The sequence below is a fragment of the Electrona antarctica genome (genome assembly GCF_951216825.1).
Source record: "Electrona antarctica genome assembly, contig: scaffold_47, whole genome shotgun sequence".
Classification (NCBI taxonomy): domain Eukaryota; kingdom Metazoa; phylum Chordata; class Actinopteri; order Myctophiformes; family Myctophidae; genus Electrona; species Electrona antarctica.
The window spans coordinates 528,856-545,733 of NW_027638748.1; the positions used below are offsets into that span (position 1 = coordinate 528,856).

General features: G+C 43.5%; 2 protein-coding genes across 2 annotated transcripts; one reads left to right on the plus strand and one right to left on the minus strand.

The window, feature by feature from the left end:
- Positions 1–1,117: 1,117 nt before the first annotated feature.
- Positions 1,118–8,418, minus strand: lamtor4 (late endosomal/lysosomal adaptor, MAPK and MTOR activator 4). The gene is made up of 4 exons (XM_079530666.1): positions 8,297–8,418; positions 6,002–6,085; positions 4,200–4,317; positions 1,118–1,261 (listed from the first exon to the last, which is right to left on the minus strand). The coding sequence occupies exons 1-4, from the start codon at positions 8,297–8,299 to the stop codon at positions 1,161–1,163; spliced, it is 306 nt and encodes a 101-aa protein (XP_079386792.1). The 5' UTR covers positions 8,300–8,418; the 3' UTR covers positions 1,118–1,160.
- Positions 8,419–8,693: 275 nt separating this feature from the next.
- Positions 8,694–16,606, plus strand: atp6v1f (ATPase H+ transporting V1 subunit F). Its single transcript, XM_079530641.1, has 3 exons — positions 8,694–8,996; positions 13,606–15,508; positions 15,693–16,606. Exons 1-2 carry the CDS (start codon positions 8,839–8,841, stop codon positions 13,805–13,807), a joined length of 360 nt encoding a protein of 119 aa, XP_079386767.1. The 5' UTR covers positions 8,694–8,838; the 3' UTR covers positions 13,808–15,508; positions 15,693–16,606.
- Positions 16,607–16,878: the final 272 nt, after the last annotated feature.

Genomic DNA, 16,878 nt, shown 5'->3' on the forward strand with positions numbered 1-16,878 from the left:
GGGGGTCCCTGGCATGTCTCTTCAAATGGGGGGTCCCTGGCATGTCTCTTCAAATGGGGGGTCCCTGGCATGTCTCTTCAAATGGGGGGTCCCTGGCATGTCTCTTCAAATGGGGGGTCCCTGGCATGTCTTCAAATGGGGGGTCCGCGGGGCTAATGACGAGTGTCAATTTGGGGGTCCTTGACATGAAACATTTGGGGAACCAGTGATTTAAAGCATATCTCAGTCAAAACAACATAAAGAACTTATAAACAGATGGAAGGGGAACAATAATAATACTAGTCGATGCTTCTGTACTAAACAGTAACGGGTTAAACAGTCGCCCAAACAGAAGCACATCTCAACAAACAAACAAACATCAGGTGCTGAACAAAAACAATCTGTAAACAGAGTTGCACCAAAAACCATCCCATTCAGGTGGTTATTCTGCAGGACTGTAGGAGAGCATACATGTACAGTACATGTACAGTACAGCTGTAAGCCTCAGTACTGTACCTCACAGACACCCAACAATCAACGACTTGTTGTTGCAGTAAATCACCGTGGCACGTCGTACCCCAGACAGCGGTCACGGTCCCGTACACACGATGTACACGATGTCCAGACAGCGGTCACGGTCCCGTCCACCAGACAGCGGTCACGGTCCCGTCCACCAGACAGCGGTCACGGTCCCGTACACCAGACAGCGGTCACGGTCCCGTACACCAGACAGCGGTCACGGTCCCGTACACACCATGGCATCTACATCCTCACAATCGGTTATGATCTTAAAACATCAGTGGCCAAACTGGCCATGCATAGTCCTGTATGTCACGCACGCAGGTTCCTTTCAGCATCTCTGTATCATCGGTGGTGAGAGCCGTCTAGCTGCTACACGGTCACAGCTAGAGTCTAGCAGCTAGAGTCTAGCAGCTAGACTCTAGCAGCTAGAGTCTAGCTGCTAGAGTCTAGCTGCTACACGGTCACAGCTAGAGTCTAGCTGCTAGAGTCTAGCTGCTACACGGTCACAGCTAGAGTCTAGCTGCTAGAGTCTAGCTGCTAGACTCTAGCTGCTACACGGTCACAGCTAGAGTCTAGCTGCTAGACTCTAGCTGTGACCGTGTAGCAGCTAGAGTCTAGCAGCTAGACTCTAGCTGCTACACGGTCACCGCCTGGCTCCTCTAGACCGTCACCGCTGGCTCCTGGTGGTTGTTCAGACGCTTCACCACGAAGACCTTCTGTCCAGAGATGGTCACTACGTAGGTGTAGTCTGCCAGGATGACTGTTGGGGAACAAAACAGAGACAGTCACTACGTAGGTATAGTCTGCCAGGATGACTGTTGGGGAACAAAACAGAGAGAAAAATAAAGTTCAAATTACATGTTTCCATGGTAATGATATCTACGTTAACAGAGCGTCGCAGTCCCACCCCCTACCAGGGCCCAGGAAATTATTCCCCGTTCATTTTCCTCATAGACCTTTCAAAAAGTATTTATTTAAAGACCTTTTGAGCCTCGTACAAAGCCAACTCAAGTTGTGACAAATCATGACAACACAACACAAATTTTCGGGCCGAAAAAAAAGGTATTGCAAAAGGTATTCATTAATTGATTGCTTGAGTCCCGTGGGGGGAGTTCTGTTTGTTTCATACATGGTGTATATAAATATAATAATATTGACCGGACATACACACACTAACACTGAATTTACAGTTTTTATCCAGCATTATTAGGAACAGCGAACATTTCAGTGTAAACCAAGTCTATCCAACGACTAGAGATGCCATAGAGACACACAGGGACTACAAATGTCAGGCTCCCAAATGAGACAGCGGCCCCTTCTGGTCCGTTTCAACTTCAGCTGCCAATGCAATCCCTATGAGAGGCATCATAAAATACCCTAATTTCACTGGTTCATTACTGAGGCTGTAGCGATTTTCTATTAAAGTGTCCCATATGTTTGATTTGTCCTTTTCAATGTCACATACCTGCCATCTGAATATACATCCCACAATGTATTATAATATACTCCATCAGAGATTCAAAAGTGCTAGCATTGTAAATCTCAGGTGAAAGTGGTCGCACGGTATATACGTCACGGTCGCATCCCTTGAGGTTTTCAATACATTTGTTGTGTTTCGTTTTATATGCTATGTATTTGTGGAAAATTATCTGGAGAATTCAGTAGTTCAATAGATGAAAATGTCAGGATATGTCACTCCTCCATTTAGCCAAGTATATTATACAACAAGTTAACAACAGTAAAACACACCGTCGGAGCTCCGAGGTAGGTAGAACATATTAGTAAGCCCGTGACATGTTCAAAATATAGACATGAATAACAAAGTCAGTCGGGATCGGGATGTATATTGAGAATTCCACTCTGCAAAGTCGGCGCTCGTAGTCTCGTAAAGGCAGTGACGTCCCTTAAAAGCGACAGGTTCTCTGTCTGCCGTCTCCCCTCTGCTCCGTTAACATTATGGGTAACTCATTCAAGTGGTAAATTAAATGTGAAATACATCCTCTATTGAGAAAACAACAATATATGTTGACAAAGACACTTCATACATTTGGAAACATATTTTTATTCAAATCAATATAGTCTTCAGTTAATTTGGTATTATTTTAAAAGTACAAAACTACAGTTGCATTTCAATGGACTTCTATGGGCTGGCCTGCAGTACACCGTTCTAACGGACCAGAAGTGGGGCTGCTGTCTCATTTGAGGGTGTGAAACTTATAGTCCCCGTGTGTCTCTATAGAGGCAGAGAGTGTAACCATGACAACAGATGCCATACTAGCCGAACTCTAAATCTCTGGTGTTTTTACACAAAAACGCTAATAAACAGCTTACATTTAGGGAAAGTGAAGGCAAGTGAAGTGATGGTTTCCTCACCATCGGCAATATGCTAATGGTCAATGCCTGTGTGCCCGTTCAGATACACTGAGATACACGTAGAACAGACAGACTCAGGTTATCTTAATATAAAGAATAATAAGGATAAAGGATAAAGGATAGGATAATCTGTGATACATCCAGTATTCTGACCACAGTGTACATTTATGGTCAAAATGTGTGATGGACGTTAAATGACCAATGTTGCTTAATTACTATTTACTAGCGTGAAAGCTAGTTTCTTATTTTGTAGTTAAATACTGGGGACATAATCAACTTTCTCATTGAAAGTACAGTACTGTAGCACGGCACGTCAACAGATTTTCATCAACTTATTGTCATCGTATGCGCCAGTGTTTGATTTCGTCGACTAAAACTAAGACGAAAAATGTTCGTCGACTACCTTTTTTCACTGACGAAAACTAAATGGCAATGACGATTTCGTCAACAGATAAAAACTAGACTAAAATGCTAGGAAGGGACTAGTGGACAAGAGATCCAGTATAATTCATTTTACACTTGGTTGCATGCTGAAAATAGCCGATCTACAAGCTCACAACGCGTCGCAGCACGACGCGTTGTGAGCTTGTAGATCGGCTATTTTCAGGAAAGTGTAAAATCAGCCACTACGCGCCATCAAGGCCCGCCAAAATACATTTTAGTCGACGAAATAAACCGTAGATTTAGTCGGCCAAAATCGCATGACATTTAGTCGACAAAAATTAGACTAACGCCAAGACAGGTCCAGGTGACTAAAATGTGACTAAAACTAAATGAAAACTATTCAAGGGACTACGACTAAAACTAAATGAAAACTATTCAAGGGACTACGACTAAAACTAAATGAAAACTATTCAAGGGACTACGACTAAAACTAAATGAAAACTATTCTAGTACTACGAACTAAAATAGAAATTTGCTGCCAAAAACAATACTGGTGTGCTCAATAATCACACCACTACCGTTAGGGTTAGGCTGCTGGTTAACCCTACCACCTGGTAGGGTTAGGCTCTCCATGAATGGTGTCTGCATCTTACTAGACATGCGTTTGAAGTGAGGTTCATCTTACTAGACATGCGTTTGAAGTGAGGTTCATCTTACTAGACATGCGTTTGAAGTGAGGTTCATCTTACTAGACATGCGTTTGAAGTGAGGTTCATCTTACTAGACATGCGTTTGAAGTGAGGTTCATCTTACTAGACATGCGTTTGAAGTGAGGTTCATCTTACTAGACATGCGTTTGAAGTGAGGTTCATCTTACTAGACATGCGTTTGAAGTGAGGTTCATCTTACTAGACATGCGTTTGAAGTGAGGTTCATCTTACTAGACATGCGTTTGAAGTGAGGTTCGGTCGACCCGTCCAGGCGGAAGCGGCAGGCCGTGCGGACCATACTCATGATGACGCCCGCTGCGTGCTCGTCATTCTCCAGCTCCCCGGCAGACTGAGACCAAAAACAAATAAATGTAATAATAAGAGATTAGGCTTGAATTGATTAAATATGCATAACCACAGAATGTGACGGTCAACAAGAGCAACAGATATGTTACGTGTGTGTGTGTGTGTGTGTGTGTGTGTGTGTGTGTGTGTTGTTAATCGTTTTCGTTTATCGTGATAAGCAAAAAAACACTTCACATCATATCGTGGAGATTTTAACTTATCGTGACCTTTCCCTCCGTCATACACATGGAATTAGCTTTTGTTGAGCTGCAAGTACAGGTCATAGCCACTTGCCCCAAAAATATTGTTTAGTGTTTTTATGAATAAATACATAACATGAAAGTAGCCTTACAAATGCATGGTTGGGAAACATTTACACTTATTAGCCCACAGACTATCTTTGAAAAGATAAGATAATTTCAAGGACCCCCAGTTTGACAGAAATTATGGACAGCCGTAAATTAAATTTCAGGTGCATTTGCAAAATGGTCTCAATTTTAAGCCGTGGCTTTGAGGGAAAGTCATGGCTTTTGCAACCTGGTGATATCGTGAGATTGTAGATTTCGCCGGAGCCGATAAATAGGAATTATATGTCTCTATATACTAGCTTATGCAATTTATATGTCCATGTGTGTGCATCAGCTAGGTCGGAACGTAACAGGGGGTGCATCAGCTAGGTCGGAACGTAACAGGGTGTGCATCAGCTAGGTCGGAACGTAACAGGGTGTGCATCAGCTAGGTCGGAACGTAACAGGGGGTGCATCAGCTAGGTCGGAACGTAACAGGGTGTGCATCAGCTAGGTCGGAACGTAACAGGGGGTGCATCAGCTAGGTCGGAACGTAACAGGGTGTGCATCAGCTAGGTCGGAACGTAACAGGGTGTGCATCAGCTAGGTCGGAACGTAACAGGGGGTGCATCAGCTAGGTCGGAACGTAACAGGGGGTGCATCAGCTAGGTCGGAACGTAACAGGGTGTGCATCAGCTAGGTGGGAACGTAACAGGGTGTGCATCAGCTAGGTGGGAACGTAACAGGGGGTGCATCAGCTAGGTCGGAACGTAACAGGGTGTGCATCAGCTAGGTGGGAACGTAACAGGGGGTGCATCAGCTAGGTCGGAACGTAACAGGGTGTGCATCAGCTAGGTCGGAACGTAACAGGGGGTGCATCAGCTAGGTCGGAACGTAACAGGGGGTGCATCAGCTAGGTCGGAACGTAACAGGGGGTGCATCAGCTAGGTCGGAACGTAACAGGGTGTGCATCAGCTAGGTCGGAACGTAACAGGGGGTGCATCAGCTAGGTCGGAACGTAACAGGGTGTGCATCAGCTAGGTCGGAACGTAACAGGGGGTGCATCAGCTAGGTCGGAACGTAACAGGGGGTGCATCAGCTAGGTCGGAACGTAACGGGGTGCACGGCCAAATAGGTTTGGGAACCGCTGGCCTGAATCAAACTGTGATCGTTGACATTAAAAGGTTTGAGTCATGGTCTATATTAATGCCTGCATGCCTAGGATAGGTCAGTCTTTACCACATGGTCTATACTCTATATTAATGCCTGCATGCCTAGGATAGGTCAGTCTTTACCACAATTACAAATAACAGCACAGGAAACCCCATTATTATTATTAATCCTAATTAATAATATCCTATTAATTAATCCTATTAATCCTAGAGTCCTAAAAACGCTCACCGCCAACACGCCATCCTCGCTGATCACCAGGTACCCCACCTGGTCAGGGATTCTCTCCAGACCCTGGGTCAGTGCCGCGGTGGTCTGAAACACACAGAGAACACATGGTAAACAGACCCTGGGTCAGTGCCGCGGTGGTCTGAAACACACAGAAAACACATCGTAAACAGACCCTGGGTCAGTGCAGCGGTGGTCTGAAACACACAGAGAACACATGGTAAACAGACCCTGGGTCAGTGCAGGTGGTCTGAAACACAGAGAACACATGGTAAACAGACCCTGGGTCAGTGCAGGTGGTCTGAAACACACAGAGAACACATCGTAAACAGACCCTGGGTCAGTGCAGGTGGTCTGAAACACAGAGAACACATGGTAAACAGACCCTGGGTCAGTGCAGGTGGTCTGAAACACACAGAGAACACATGGTAAACAGACCCTGGGTCAGTGCAGGTGGTCTGAAACACACAGAGAACACATGGTAAACAGACCCTGGGTCAGTGCAGGTGGTCTGAAACACACAGAGAACACATGGTAAACAGACCCTAGGTCAGTGCCGCGGTGGTCTGAAACACACAGAGAACACATGGTAAACAGACCCTGGGTCAGTGCCGCGGTGGTCTGAAACACAGAGAACACATGGTAAACAGACCCTGGGTCAGTGCAGGTGGTCTGAAACACACAGAGAACACATGGTAAACAGACCCTGGGTCAGTGCAGGTGGTCTGAAACACAGAGAACACATGGTAAACAGACCCTGGGTCAGTGCAGGTGGTCTGAAACACACAGAGAACACATGGTAAACAGACCCTGGGTCAGTGCAGGTGGTCTGAAACACAGAGAACACATGGTAAACAGACCCTGGGTCAGTGCAGGTGGTCTGAAACACACAGAGAACACATGGTAAACAGACCCTGGGTCAGTGCAGGTGGTCTGAAACACACAGAGAACACATGGTAAACAGACCCTGGGTCAGTGCAGGTGGTCTGAAACACAGAGAACACATGGTAAACAGACCCTGGGTCAGTGCAGGTGGTCTGAAACACAGAGAACACATGGTAAACAGACCCTGGGTCAGTGCAGAGTGGTCTGAAACACACAGAGAACACATCATAATGTAAACCCACTTGCGTGATCATAGCAAATGTTAAATTCAAAACAAATTTGTGTCGTAAACTGTACAGTAGTCCAACTGTTGTACTGTACATGTTTCATTTGAGGTGTTTTGTCCAGGGAAATGAACTGGGAGACTCAAGACAGTCCAGCAAGGTTTAAGCATCGGCTACATGTATTGTAAAAGTGAATACTGTAACGTTTAATAGGTACAGCATCTTGCAATGGGTCTGGTCCACAAGATTCGATACTCCACCAAGATACCCATGTACCTGTCTAGATACTTCCTTAATGTTAACGAAGTCCACACCCACAACACCAGAGGGAGTGCAACGAATCATGTTCAACCCAGATTCGGCACAAACAAGGGACTAAATTATTTTCGCTCCTATGCCACCAAAATGTGGAACGCCCTACCAACAGTCATTAAGACATGCGAATCCCTTGACTCCTTCAAAACCGCTCTCAAAGGGCACCTACGGACGGCTGCAATTCGAAACTGGCCCCCGTAAAATCTGAATCCCCCCCCACCGCCCCCCCCTTTTTCCCCTCACTGTATATGTTTCTTTTCCCTTTTTACCTCCATTATGATGAATTCCTGTACTGTTCTTTGTCTATATAGAAGTGTCTATTTGTACGTCTCTAAATGTTTTGATGAATTGAACATGGTGGACCCTGTTGTAAACAAGTGTAATGCTTAATTGGGTCGTCCACTCACAGTTAACAGCCTTTGTATTGAGTTTGTGCTTGAAATGTACTGTAATTCTGCAAACTGTTAATACAATTTTCAACCAATCAATCAAAGGTTTAATAGCACCCTGAGCTGGTGCTGGAGTCCAACCCTGATCTCCAACTCAGACAAGGTCAAAGAAAAAGATCTCCAACTCAGTAGACAAGGTCAAAGAGTAGGTGGGTATTCTATTCTACAGATGTTAAAGTTAAACAATTAATATTCAGATTCAGAATGATAAATCTAACAGCAGGCCAGCTGTAATGATATAATAGCATCTCTAAAGCTAGCCCTGAAACATGACTGTCATGTGAACCATGGCTACTCTAGAGCCAAGAAGTGTAAACAGTTGTAACAAAGTATAACTCCATAGGAGATCAAAGACTGCAATGCATTCTTTAATTAAGACCATATAATCAGTGTGAAATATGACGCAAGTTTAGCAAAAAGCTCACCATTTCTCAAGTGAATTCTTCTTCTCAGAATAATATTGTTGTTGTTCTTCGTCCAGTTGGATCTAAGTGTTATTTCCTCCTTGCGTGTTGTCACGTGACTGTCACCTGACTCACTGCCCGTGACGTCACACGGCCATCACACCATTGCGTCATCACACACATTATAGTGAGATGAATGATCATCTCAGTTACTAATAATAATATTACCGAGGGAAATATTAGAATCCATTTAAAAAAAGTGCATAGAATATTAATAATCGGGAGCAATAATTTATAATAATCTGCTGATGGACAGAACAGTATTATTTTTTGTATTTCTATCACATTTCCATAAAGCTCCAGCAGAGGGCGCTACAGGACGGGACAGGAGGCCCGTTCATGTGATCAGAAGAGCGGATGTTCCAAACGGTCAGCTGACTCCCTCACATGATCCATATGATCCGGAGGAGACATTCTGGCGAAGAGCTGTCATTTCATCTCCACATCAACAACAACCTACTGCTAACTGGTCATCTTCTGCACCGATCGATCGATAATCAATAATGGCAGGCCGGGGCAAGCTGATCGCGGTGATCGGAGACGAGGACACCTGCACCGGGTTCCTCCTGGGGGGGGTGGGGGAGCTCAACAAGAACCGAAAGCCCAATTTCTTGGTGGTCGAGAAAGACACGAGCATCACCGAGATAGAAGAGACCTTCAAGTGAGTTATATAATACTACTACTACTAATAATAATAATGATGCTCTGTCTGTCTGTTGCAGAAATGACCTTCAAAATGATCCTGTAATTTGATTTATCTCTAAGATTTACTCTCGTAGATGTATGTTTATCAAATACCAACTGGACCTAATGTAAGGGCGCAGAGAGCAACTCTGAACTGACAAATAGGCCTATAAATATATTCTAGTGTATATGTATAGTATAGTATATATGTATAGTGTAGTATATATGTATAGTATAGTATATATGTATAGTGTCATTATATAGATATGTTCTAGTTACGTTCTTAGCTTACGCATGTTTCTTGATAAATGCATTTTATATGTGATGTATTCCCTTACTTTTGTTCTTGCCTAATGTAAATCGCTCTGAATTAAGAGCGTCTGCTAAATGCCTAAATTGTAAATAATATGCAAAATATTCGAAGATCGATGTGTTTTGTATCTAAAGGCTCGCCTCTTTATGACACATATATATATATATATATAGCATATGATATTCTAACATCAATTTAGCCCCATATATACACCTGTAGCTCCGAGCTACCATATGGCAGGGTCCCCAGCTAAATAATAGATTTGGAACCAAATGGACCCTTATGGGTCTCTAACTCTAATCAAATGTTAGCCCCTCTCGGGACCCTACGTTAAAGTTTTCTGACATTTTGATGACTTTAGACGTAGGGTCCCTTCCCACGTATATGTTAAATATAATATACAACCCGATTTCCCGTCGCAACCGCCTTTGCTGCGCCGTGTGTGTGCTAGTTATTTGTTCCAAAAGAAGCATATATCTGCTATAGGAGCCAACGGAAACATAAATTAAACTTTCCTTTGTCGCAGAAGCCGTTACGTATTTTTAAACTGTGCTTGACCATTTTGGCAGCTCTGAAATTCTCTCTTCGGTCCCTCCTTGTTGACATCTCGGTTGGCTAGCTGCACCTACGAGGCGCGTAGGGAGGCGCAGCTAGCCAACCCCCGATGCTGGAGGCGGTACAATGGGATGTCAACAAGGAAGGACGAAAGAGAGAATTTCAGAGCTGCCAAAACGGTCTGACAAAGATTAAAAATACTTAACGGCTTCTGCGCCAAAGGAAAGTTTCATTGATGTTTCCGTTGGCTCCTATAGCAGATATATGCTTCTTTTGGAATATGTCAGCATCACACACGAACAGCGCAGCAAAATCAAACGCAACGGTGTCATTGTGCGTTTGAGAATTATCATGTAGCTTTGGTGTCACCGGACCCTATGGGTTGGGGTCCAAAGGAGCTCAACCCGGGGGGTCCGGAGACGGGCTAGGTGATACCGGACCCTATGGGTTGGGGTCCAAAGGAGCTCAACCCGGGGGGTCCGGAGACGGGCTAATCAAATGTAACCAAATGGACCCTTACACTTTCAGAGTTAAATTAACATTGATTTTACGATATAAATTGGGGGTCCCAGAGATAGAAATGCCATTAAATGGGGGTCCGTAGCCTGTTGCATGTCAAACTGGGGGTTGAGAATCACTGCTAGAGCTGTCAAAATCTCCTTATGGGGGTCCTTAGGGCATATATTTTCAAATGGGGGTCCGCAGGGCTAATGAGTGTCGTGGCACACACACACACACACACACACACACACACAGCACACACACAGCGGTGTTTACAGAGGCACACACACACAGCACACACACAGCACACACACACACACACACACACAGCAGTGTTTACAGAGCCACACACACAGCACACACACAGCGGTGTTTACAGAGCCACACACACACAGCACACACACACAGCACACACACACAGCACACACACACAGCACACACACACAGCACACACACACACAGCACACACACAGCGGTGTTTACAGAGCCACACACACACAGCACACACACACAGCCTTTACGCACAGCCGGTGTTTACAGAGCCACACACACACAGCACACACACACACACACACACACAGCACACACACACACACAGCGGTGTTTACAGAGCCACACACACACAGCACACACACACACACACAGCACACACACACACACACACAGCGGTGTTTACAGAGCCACACACACACAGCACACACACAGCACACACACACAGCACACACACACAGCACACACACAGCGGTGTTTACAGAGCCACACACACACACACACACACACACACACACACACACACACACACACACACACACACACACACACACACAGCACACACACAGCGGTGTTTACAGAGCCACACACACACACACACACAGCACACACACACAGCACACACAAAGCGGTGTTTACAGAGCCACACACACACAGCACACACACACAGCACACACACAGCACACACAGCACACACACACACAGCACACACACACAGCACACACACAGCGGTGTTTACAGAGCCACACACAGCACACACACAGCACACACACAGCACACACACAGCAGTGTTTACAGAGCCACACACACACAGCACACACACAGCCTTTACGCACAGGTTCCTCTAATCAACGACGTGCACTGGGTTGGGATTTCAAAATAAGAGCAAAAAGTCTGCTTATACAGGAAGTTAGTTGATGCATTGAATACTTAAGTTAAAAGCATAGTTACATGATATTCATACAAAAGGATAACCCAAGAAAGCCCATCTATGGTTTGTTTCCATTTCCATTGGGGTCCTGAGTGTGTATTCAATTCATCAAAACATTTAAAGACAAATAATATGCACAAATTGCATAATAAAAGGTAGTAATGAAACAGAAAATATGTACAGTAAACAGGTGGAGGGTGGGGTCATTTAAATATGTACAGTAAACATAAGCTTAATACTTTTTACACTAGGGGCCAGTTACAATTATAATGTAGGCATTTATCAGACGCTCTTAATCCAGAGCGACTTACATTAAGCAAGAACAAAAAGCATGGCAATACATCACATACATAACAAGTCAAGTAGTTATACAATTTACAATTTACAATTTAGGCATTTAGCAGACGCTCTTAATCCAGAGCGATTTACATTAAGCAAGAACAAAAAGCATGGCAATACATCACATACATAACAAGTCAAGTAGTTATCATGAAACATGTGTAAGCTAAGAACGTAACAGTGGAATATCTATATAATGATTAATGAAACTATACTCATAGAACATTTCATGGTAGTGGTTCAATGCCTTGCTCAAGGGCACTTCAGCGGTGGTAATTTTAACGTGCCGGTCCGGGGATACGAACTGGCGACCTTCCGGTATCAAGACCGCTCCGCAAACCGTTCGGCCACCGCTGCCACAAATATGCTATAAGTCTGTATCAAATACTATCTAAGTCTACATAACATGCTATAAGTCTGTATCAAATACTATCTAAGTCTACATAACATGCTATAAGTCTGTATCAAATACTATCTAAGTCTACATAACATGCTATACGTCTGTATCAAATACTATCTAAGTCTACATAACATGCTATAAGTCTGTATCAAATACTATCTAAGTCTACATAACATGCTATAAGTCTGTATCAAATACTATCTAAGTCTACATAACATGCTATAAGTCTGTATCAAATACTATCTAAGTCTACATAACATGCTATACGTCTGTATCAAATACTATCTAAGTCTACATAACATGCTATACGTCTGTATCAAATACTATCTAAGGCTACGTTACGAATTGCAGCCACCTGTGGTTTTGAAGGAGGATAAGGACGGAGTCACCCTTTGTTTTGAAGGTGGATAAGGACGGAGTCCCCCTTTGTTTTGAAGGTGGATAAGGACGGAGTCCCCCTTTGTTTTGAAGGTGGATAAGGACGGAGTCCCCCTTTGTTTTGAAGGTGGATAAGGACGGAGTCCCCCTTTGTTTTGAAGGTGGATAAGGACGGAGTCACCCTTTGTTTTGTTGGTAGGGCATTCCACATGTTGGTGGCATAGCAGAACAAACCACAAGGGGTTAACCCATTAAGGCCTGACGTCGAAATTTAAAAAAAAATCTTCAGTTTTCTGAAAAACCTTATGTTTCTGTATCAGTGGTTCTCAATATTTCATGTCAAGGACCCCAAAAAATTTAATTGGCCTCTGACCCCCCCCCCCCCCCCATCTGAAAATATGTTGTTCCAGGGACCCCCCCAGAAGCAAAGATTTGAGTTAAAATGTTCACTCTGTAATAATATATATTCAAAGATTTGAGGCACATTTTCCCGATTTTTCTAAAATAGCAGACCTACAAGTTCGTAGCGCGGCACTCGGTGCCGCACTATGAGCTTGTAGATCTGCTATTTTTCAATAGCTAAAGTATAACATAATGCTTTAAAAAACACCAAAAGGGGTTAATTTGGTTAAATTAGACTAAATATGATATGAGGATCTTTACTGTGTATGACCTTTGACCTCTCATTCCAGGAGTTTCCTGTGTATGACCTTTGACCTCTCATTCCAGGAGTTTCCTGGCCCGTAACGACCTTTGACCTCTCATTCCAGGAGTTTCCTGGCCCGTAACGTGACCTTTGACCTCTCATTCCAGGAGTTTCCTGGCCCGTAACGTGACCTTTGACCTCTCATTCCAGGAGTTTCCTGGCCCGTAACGTGACCTTTGACCTCTCATTCCAGGAGTTTCCTGGCCCGTAACGACATCGGCATCATCCTGATTAACCAGTTCATCGCCGAGATGATTCGCCACGCCATCGACGGCCACATGGAGTCCATCCCTGCCGTCCTGGAGATCCCGTCCAAAGAGCATCCCTACGACGCCTCCAAGGACAGCATTCTGCGCCGGGCCAAGGGCATGTTCTCTGCTGAGGACTTCCGATAAACGACCCACACCCACACCACACACCACACACACACACACACACACACCCACACCACACACCACACACACACACACACACACACCACACACACACCCACACACACACCACACCACACCCACACACACCCACACCACACACTCACCACACACACACAGGGGCAGAGGCAGAGGCGCAGATTGTCAGTGTAACATTATGAGTGTTTGTGTTGAAAGTTGAAACTACCTTGTTGTTTTTGTCATGCTGTGAGTTCTGTCTGTGTTTTGGTGATGCTATACTGTGTACATCTGCCATTCCAAATCAAATGTTTGTCCATTTTTTGTTTTGTATTTATGTTTACAACACTCACTCAAGTGTTCTGTTAGTTGTCTTGTGTCCGACAATATGGACTGCCCTGTTCGCCCAACAGGATAGATATAACAGACACCACGGGGTCCGACAATATGGACTGCCCTGTTCGCCCAACAGGTTAGATATAACAGACACCACGGGGTCCGACATTATGGACTGCCCTGTTCGCCCAACAGGTTAGATATAACAGACACCACGGGGTCCGACAATATGGACTGCCCTGTTCGCCCAAACAACGGCCAAGCAGAACCTGTCCAAACATGCTATTAAAGTAACAATTTAGTGCGACATTTTGTCAGTTTCTAGTGCTTGTATCCAAAGTGTCCATCCTTCAAATGACTTAGCCCGTTCTGTGCGGGAACCCCTTTTGGTGTTTTAACTAAGCATTATGTTATGCTTTAGCTATTGAAAAATAGCAGATCTACAAGCTTGTAGATCTGCTATTTTTGAAAAATCGTAAAAATGCGGCACAAATCTTTGAATATATATATTCTTTCAGAGCGAACGTTGTTTTTATTTCGACGTTGGGCCTAAATGACTTAGACTAATGGTTGGATCCTAGAACCCAGTATGTGTACAATGAAATATAATGGATTATTGATGCTATATAGATCAAATAATGTATGAAGAAACTCTGTAGTGTTTTACAATCCTCAGGCAACGGAGGCGATGTATGCGCTGCACTGCTGGCAACAGTAATACCTGCTTCCCAAACTGGTTCATGTCAAGGACCCCCAAATTGACACTAATTAGCCCAGCGGACCCCCATTTGGAAAGATATGCCAGGGACCCCCATAAGAGAAGATTTTTACGGCTCTAGCAGGGATTCTCAACTAGTTTAATTTCAAGGACCGCCAGTTTGACATGCATTAGGATACGGACCCCCATTTAATGGCATTTCTATCTCTGGGACCCCCAATTTATATTGTAAAATCAATGCTAATTTAACTGAGAGCGTACACATGGAACCAAATGGGGTCTGTTTGGTTCCATTTGTACACTCTCAGAGTTACAGACCCATAAGGGTCCATTTGGTTCCAAATGATCATTTAGCTGGGGACCCCCTGGAACTCCCTCAAGGACCCCTGGGGGTCCCCGGACCCCCTGGAACTCCCTCCAGGACCCCTGGGGGTCCCCGGACCCCCTGGAACTCCCTCCAGGACCCCTGGGGGTCTCCGGACCCCCTGGAACTCCCTCAAGGACCCCTGGGGGTCCCCGGACCCCCTGGAACTCCCTCAAGGACCCCTGGGGGTCCCCGGACCCCACTTTGGGAACCACTGCCCGGGGCAGGACAAGTAGATTGGAGAAGTACTATTTGTAGTATTACTATTGTACTAATAAATACTACTGTAGTAATACTAAGTAGTATTGGAGAAGTACTATTTGTAGTATTACTAGTGTACTAATAAATACTACTGTAGTAATACTAAGTAGTATTGGAGAAGTACTATTGTAGTATCACTAAGTAGTATTGGAGAAGTACTATTGTATCACTAAGTAGTATTGAAGAAGTACTATTGTAGTATCACTAAGTAGTATTGAAGAAGTACTATTGTAGTATCACTAAGTAGTATTGGAGAAGTACTATTGTAGTATTACTATTGTACTAATAAATACTACTGTAGTAATACTAAGTAGTATTGAAGAAGTACTATTGTATCACTAAGTAGTATTGGAGAAGTACTATTGTAGTATTACTATTGTACTAATAAATACTACTGTAGTAATACTAAGTAGTATTGAAGAAGTACTATTGTATCACTAAGTAGTATTGGAGAAGTACTATTGTAGTATTACTATTGTACTGATAAATACTACTGTAGTAATACTAAGTAGTATTGAAGAAGTACTATTGTATCACTAAGTAGTATTGGAGAAGTACTATTGTAGTATTACTATTGTACTAATAAATACTACTGTAGTAATACTAAGTAGTATTGAAGAAGTACTATTGTAGTATCACTAAGTAGTATTGGAGAAGTACTATTGTAGTATCACTAAGTAGTATTGGAGAAGTACTATTGTAGTATTACTATTGTAGTATTACTAAGTAGTATTGGAGAAGTACTATTGTAGTATTACTAAGTAGTATTGTAAAAGTACTTGCTGTCGGACCCAGCTTGATAACTTACTGTATGTTTGGATGTTTTATTCCTTTAATTTTTCCACAACTTTCAACAAATCCATCAGTTCCATATTATGGGCTTGACAAGCTGACAGAGCTTTCTTTGAGGAAGTGCGAAACATCCACATGGCTATGCCTCACTCTAGTCATTTATAGACGCACACATTTGGAAACTGTAATTCAACTGTAACTTATCAAAGAAATATTAAATTCCTATATATATCCATGTCATGTTATCTCTTTGTTGATTGGTGTAATATCACAGCTTGTAAATTAATTGTGTGACTTGTGTAAAAAAAGAAATAAACTAAATTATTGCGTTGGACCTGAGCGTGTTGTGAATGTGATAAAGTAAATTAAAAGTTTGATTCATCAGCTGTTTTTTTGTCCAACTCAGAATCTCAGTTTCACAGATTTCAGAAAACGTTAATCTGATTTGAGATGTGGCCAATTTAAGACAATAAATGGATTGAATACTTTAACCCAGTCTGGACGGGAACCCCTTTTGGTGTTTTAACTAAGCATTATGTTATACTTTAGCTATTGAAAAATAGCAGATCTACAAGCTCATAGCGCACCACGAGTGGCACGCTACGA

Coding starts and splice junctions, on each gene's coding strand:
- lamtor4 (XM_079530666.1), bottom strand. Junction 4,318..6,001: donor GCGAGGATGGCGTGTTGGCG/GTGAGCGTTTTT, acceptor TTTTGGTCTCAG/TCTGCCGGGGAGCTGGAGAA. Junction 1,262..4,199: donor TCACTTCAAACGCATGTCTA/GTAAGATGAACC, acceptor GTTCCCCAACAG/TCATCCTGGCAGACTACACC.
- atp6v1f (XM_079530641.1), top strand. CDS start 8,839: ATGGCAGGCCGGGGCAAGCTGATCGCGGTGATCGGAGACGAGGACACC. Junction 8,997..13,605: donor GAGATAGAAGAGACCTTCAA/GTGAGTTATATA, acceptor CTCTCATTCCAG/GAGTTTCCTGGCCCGTAACG.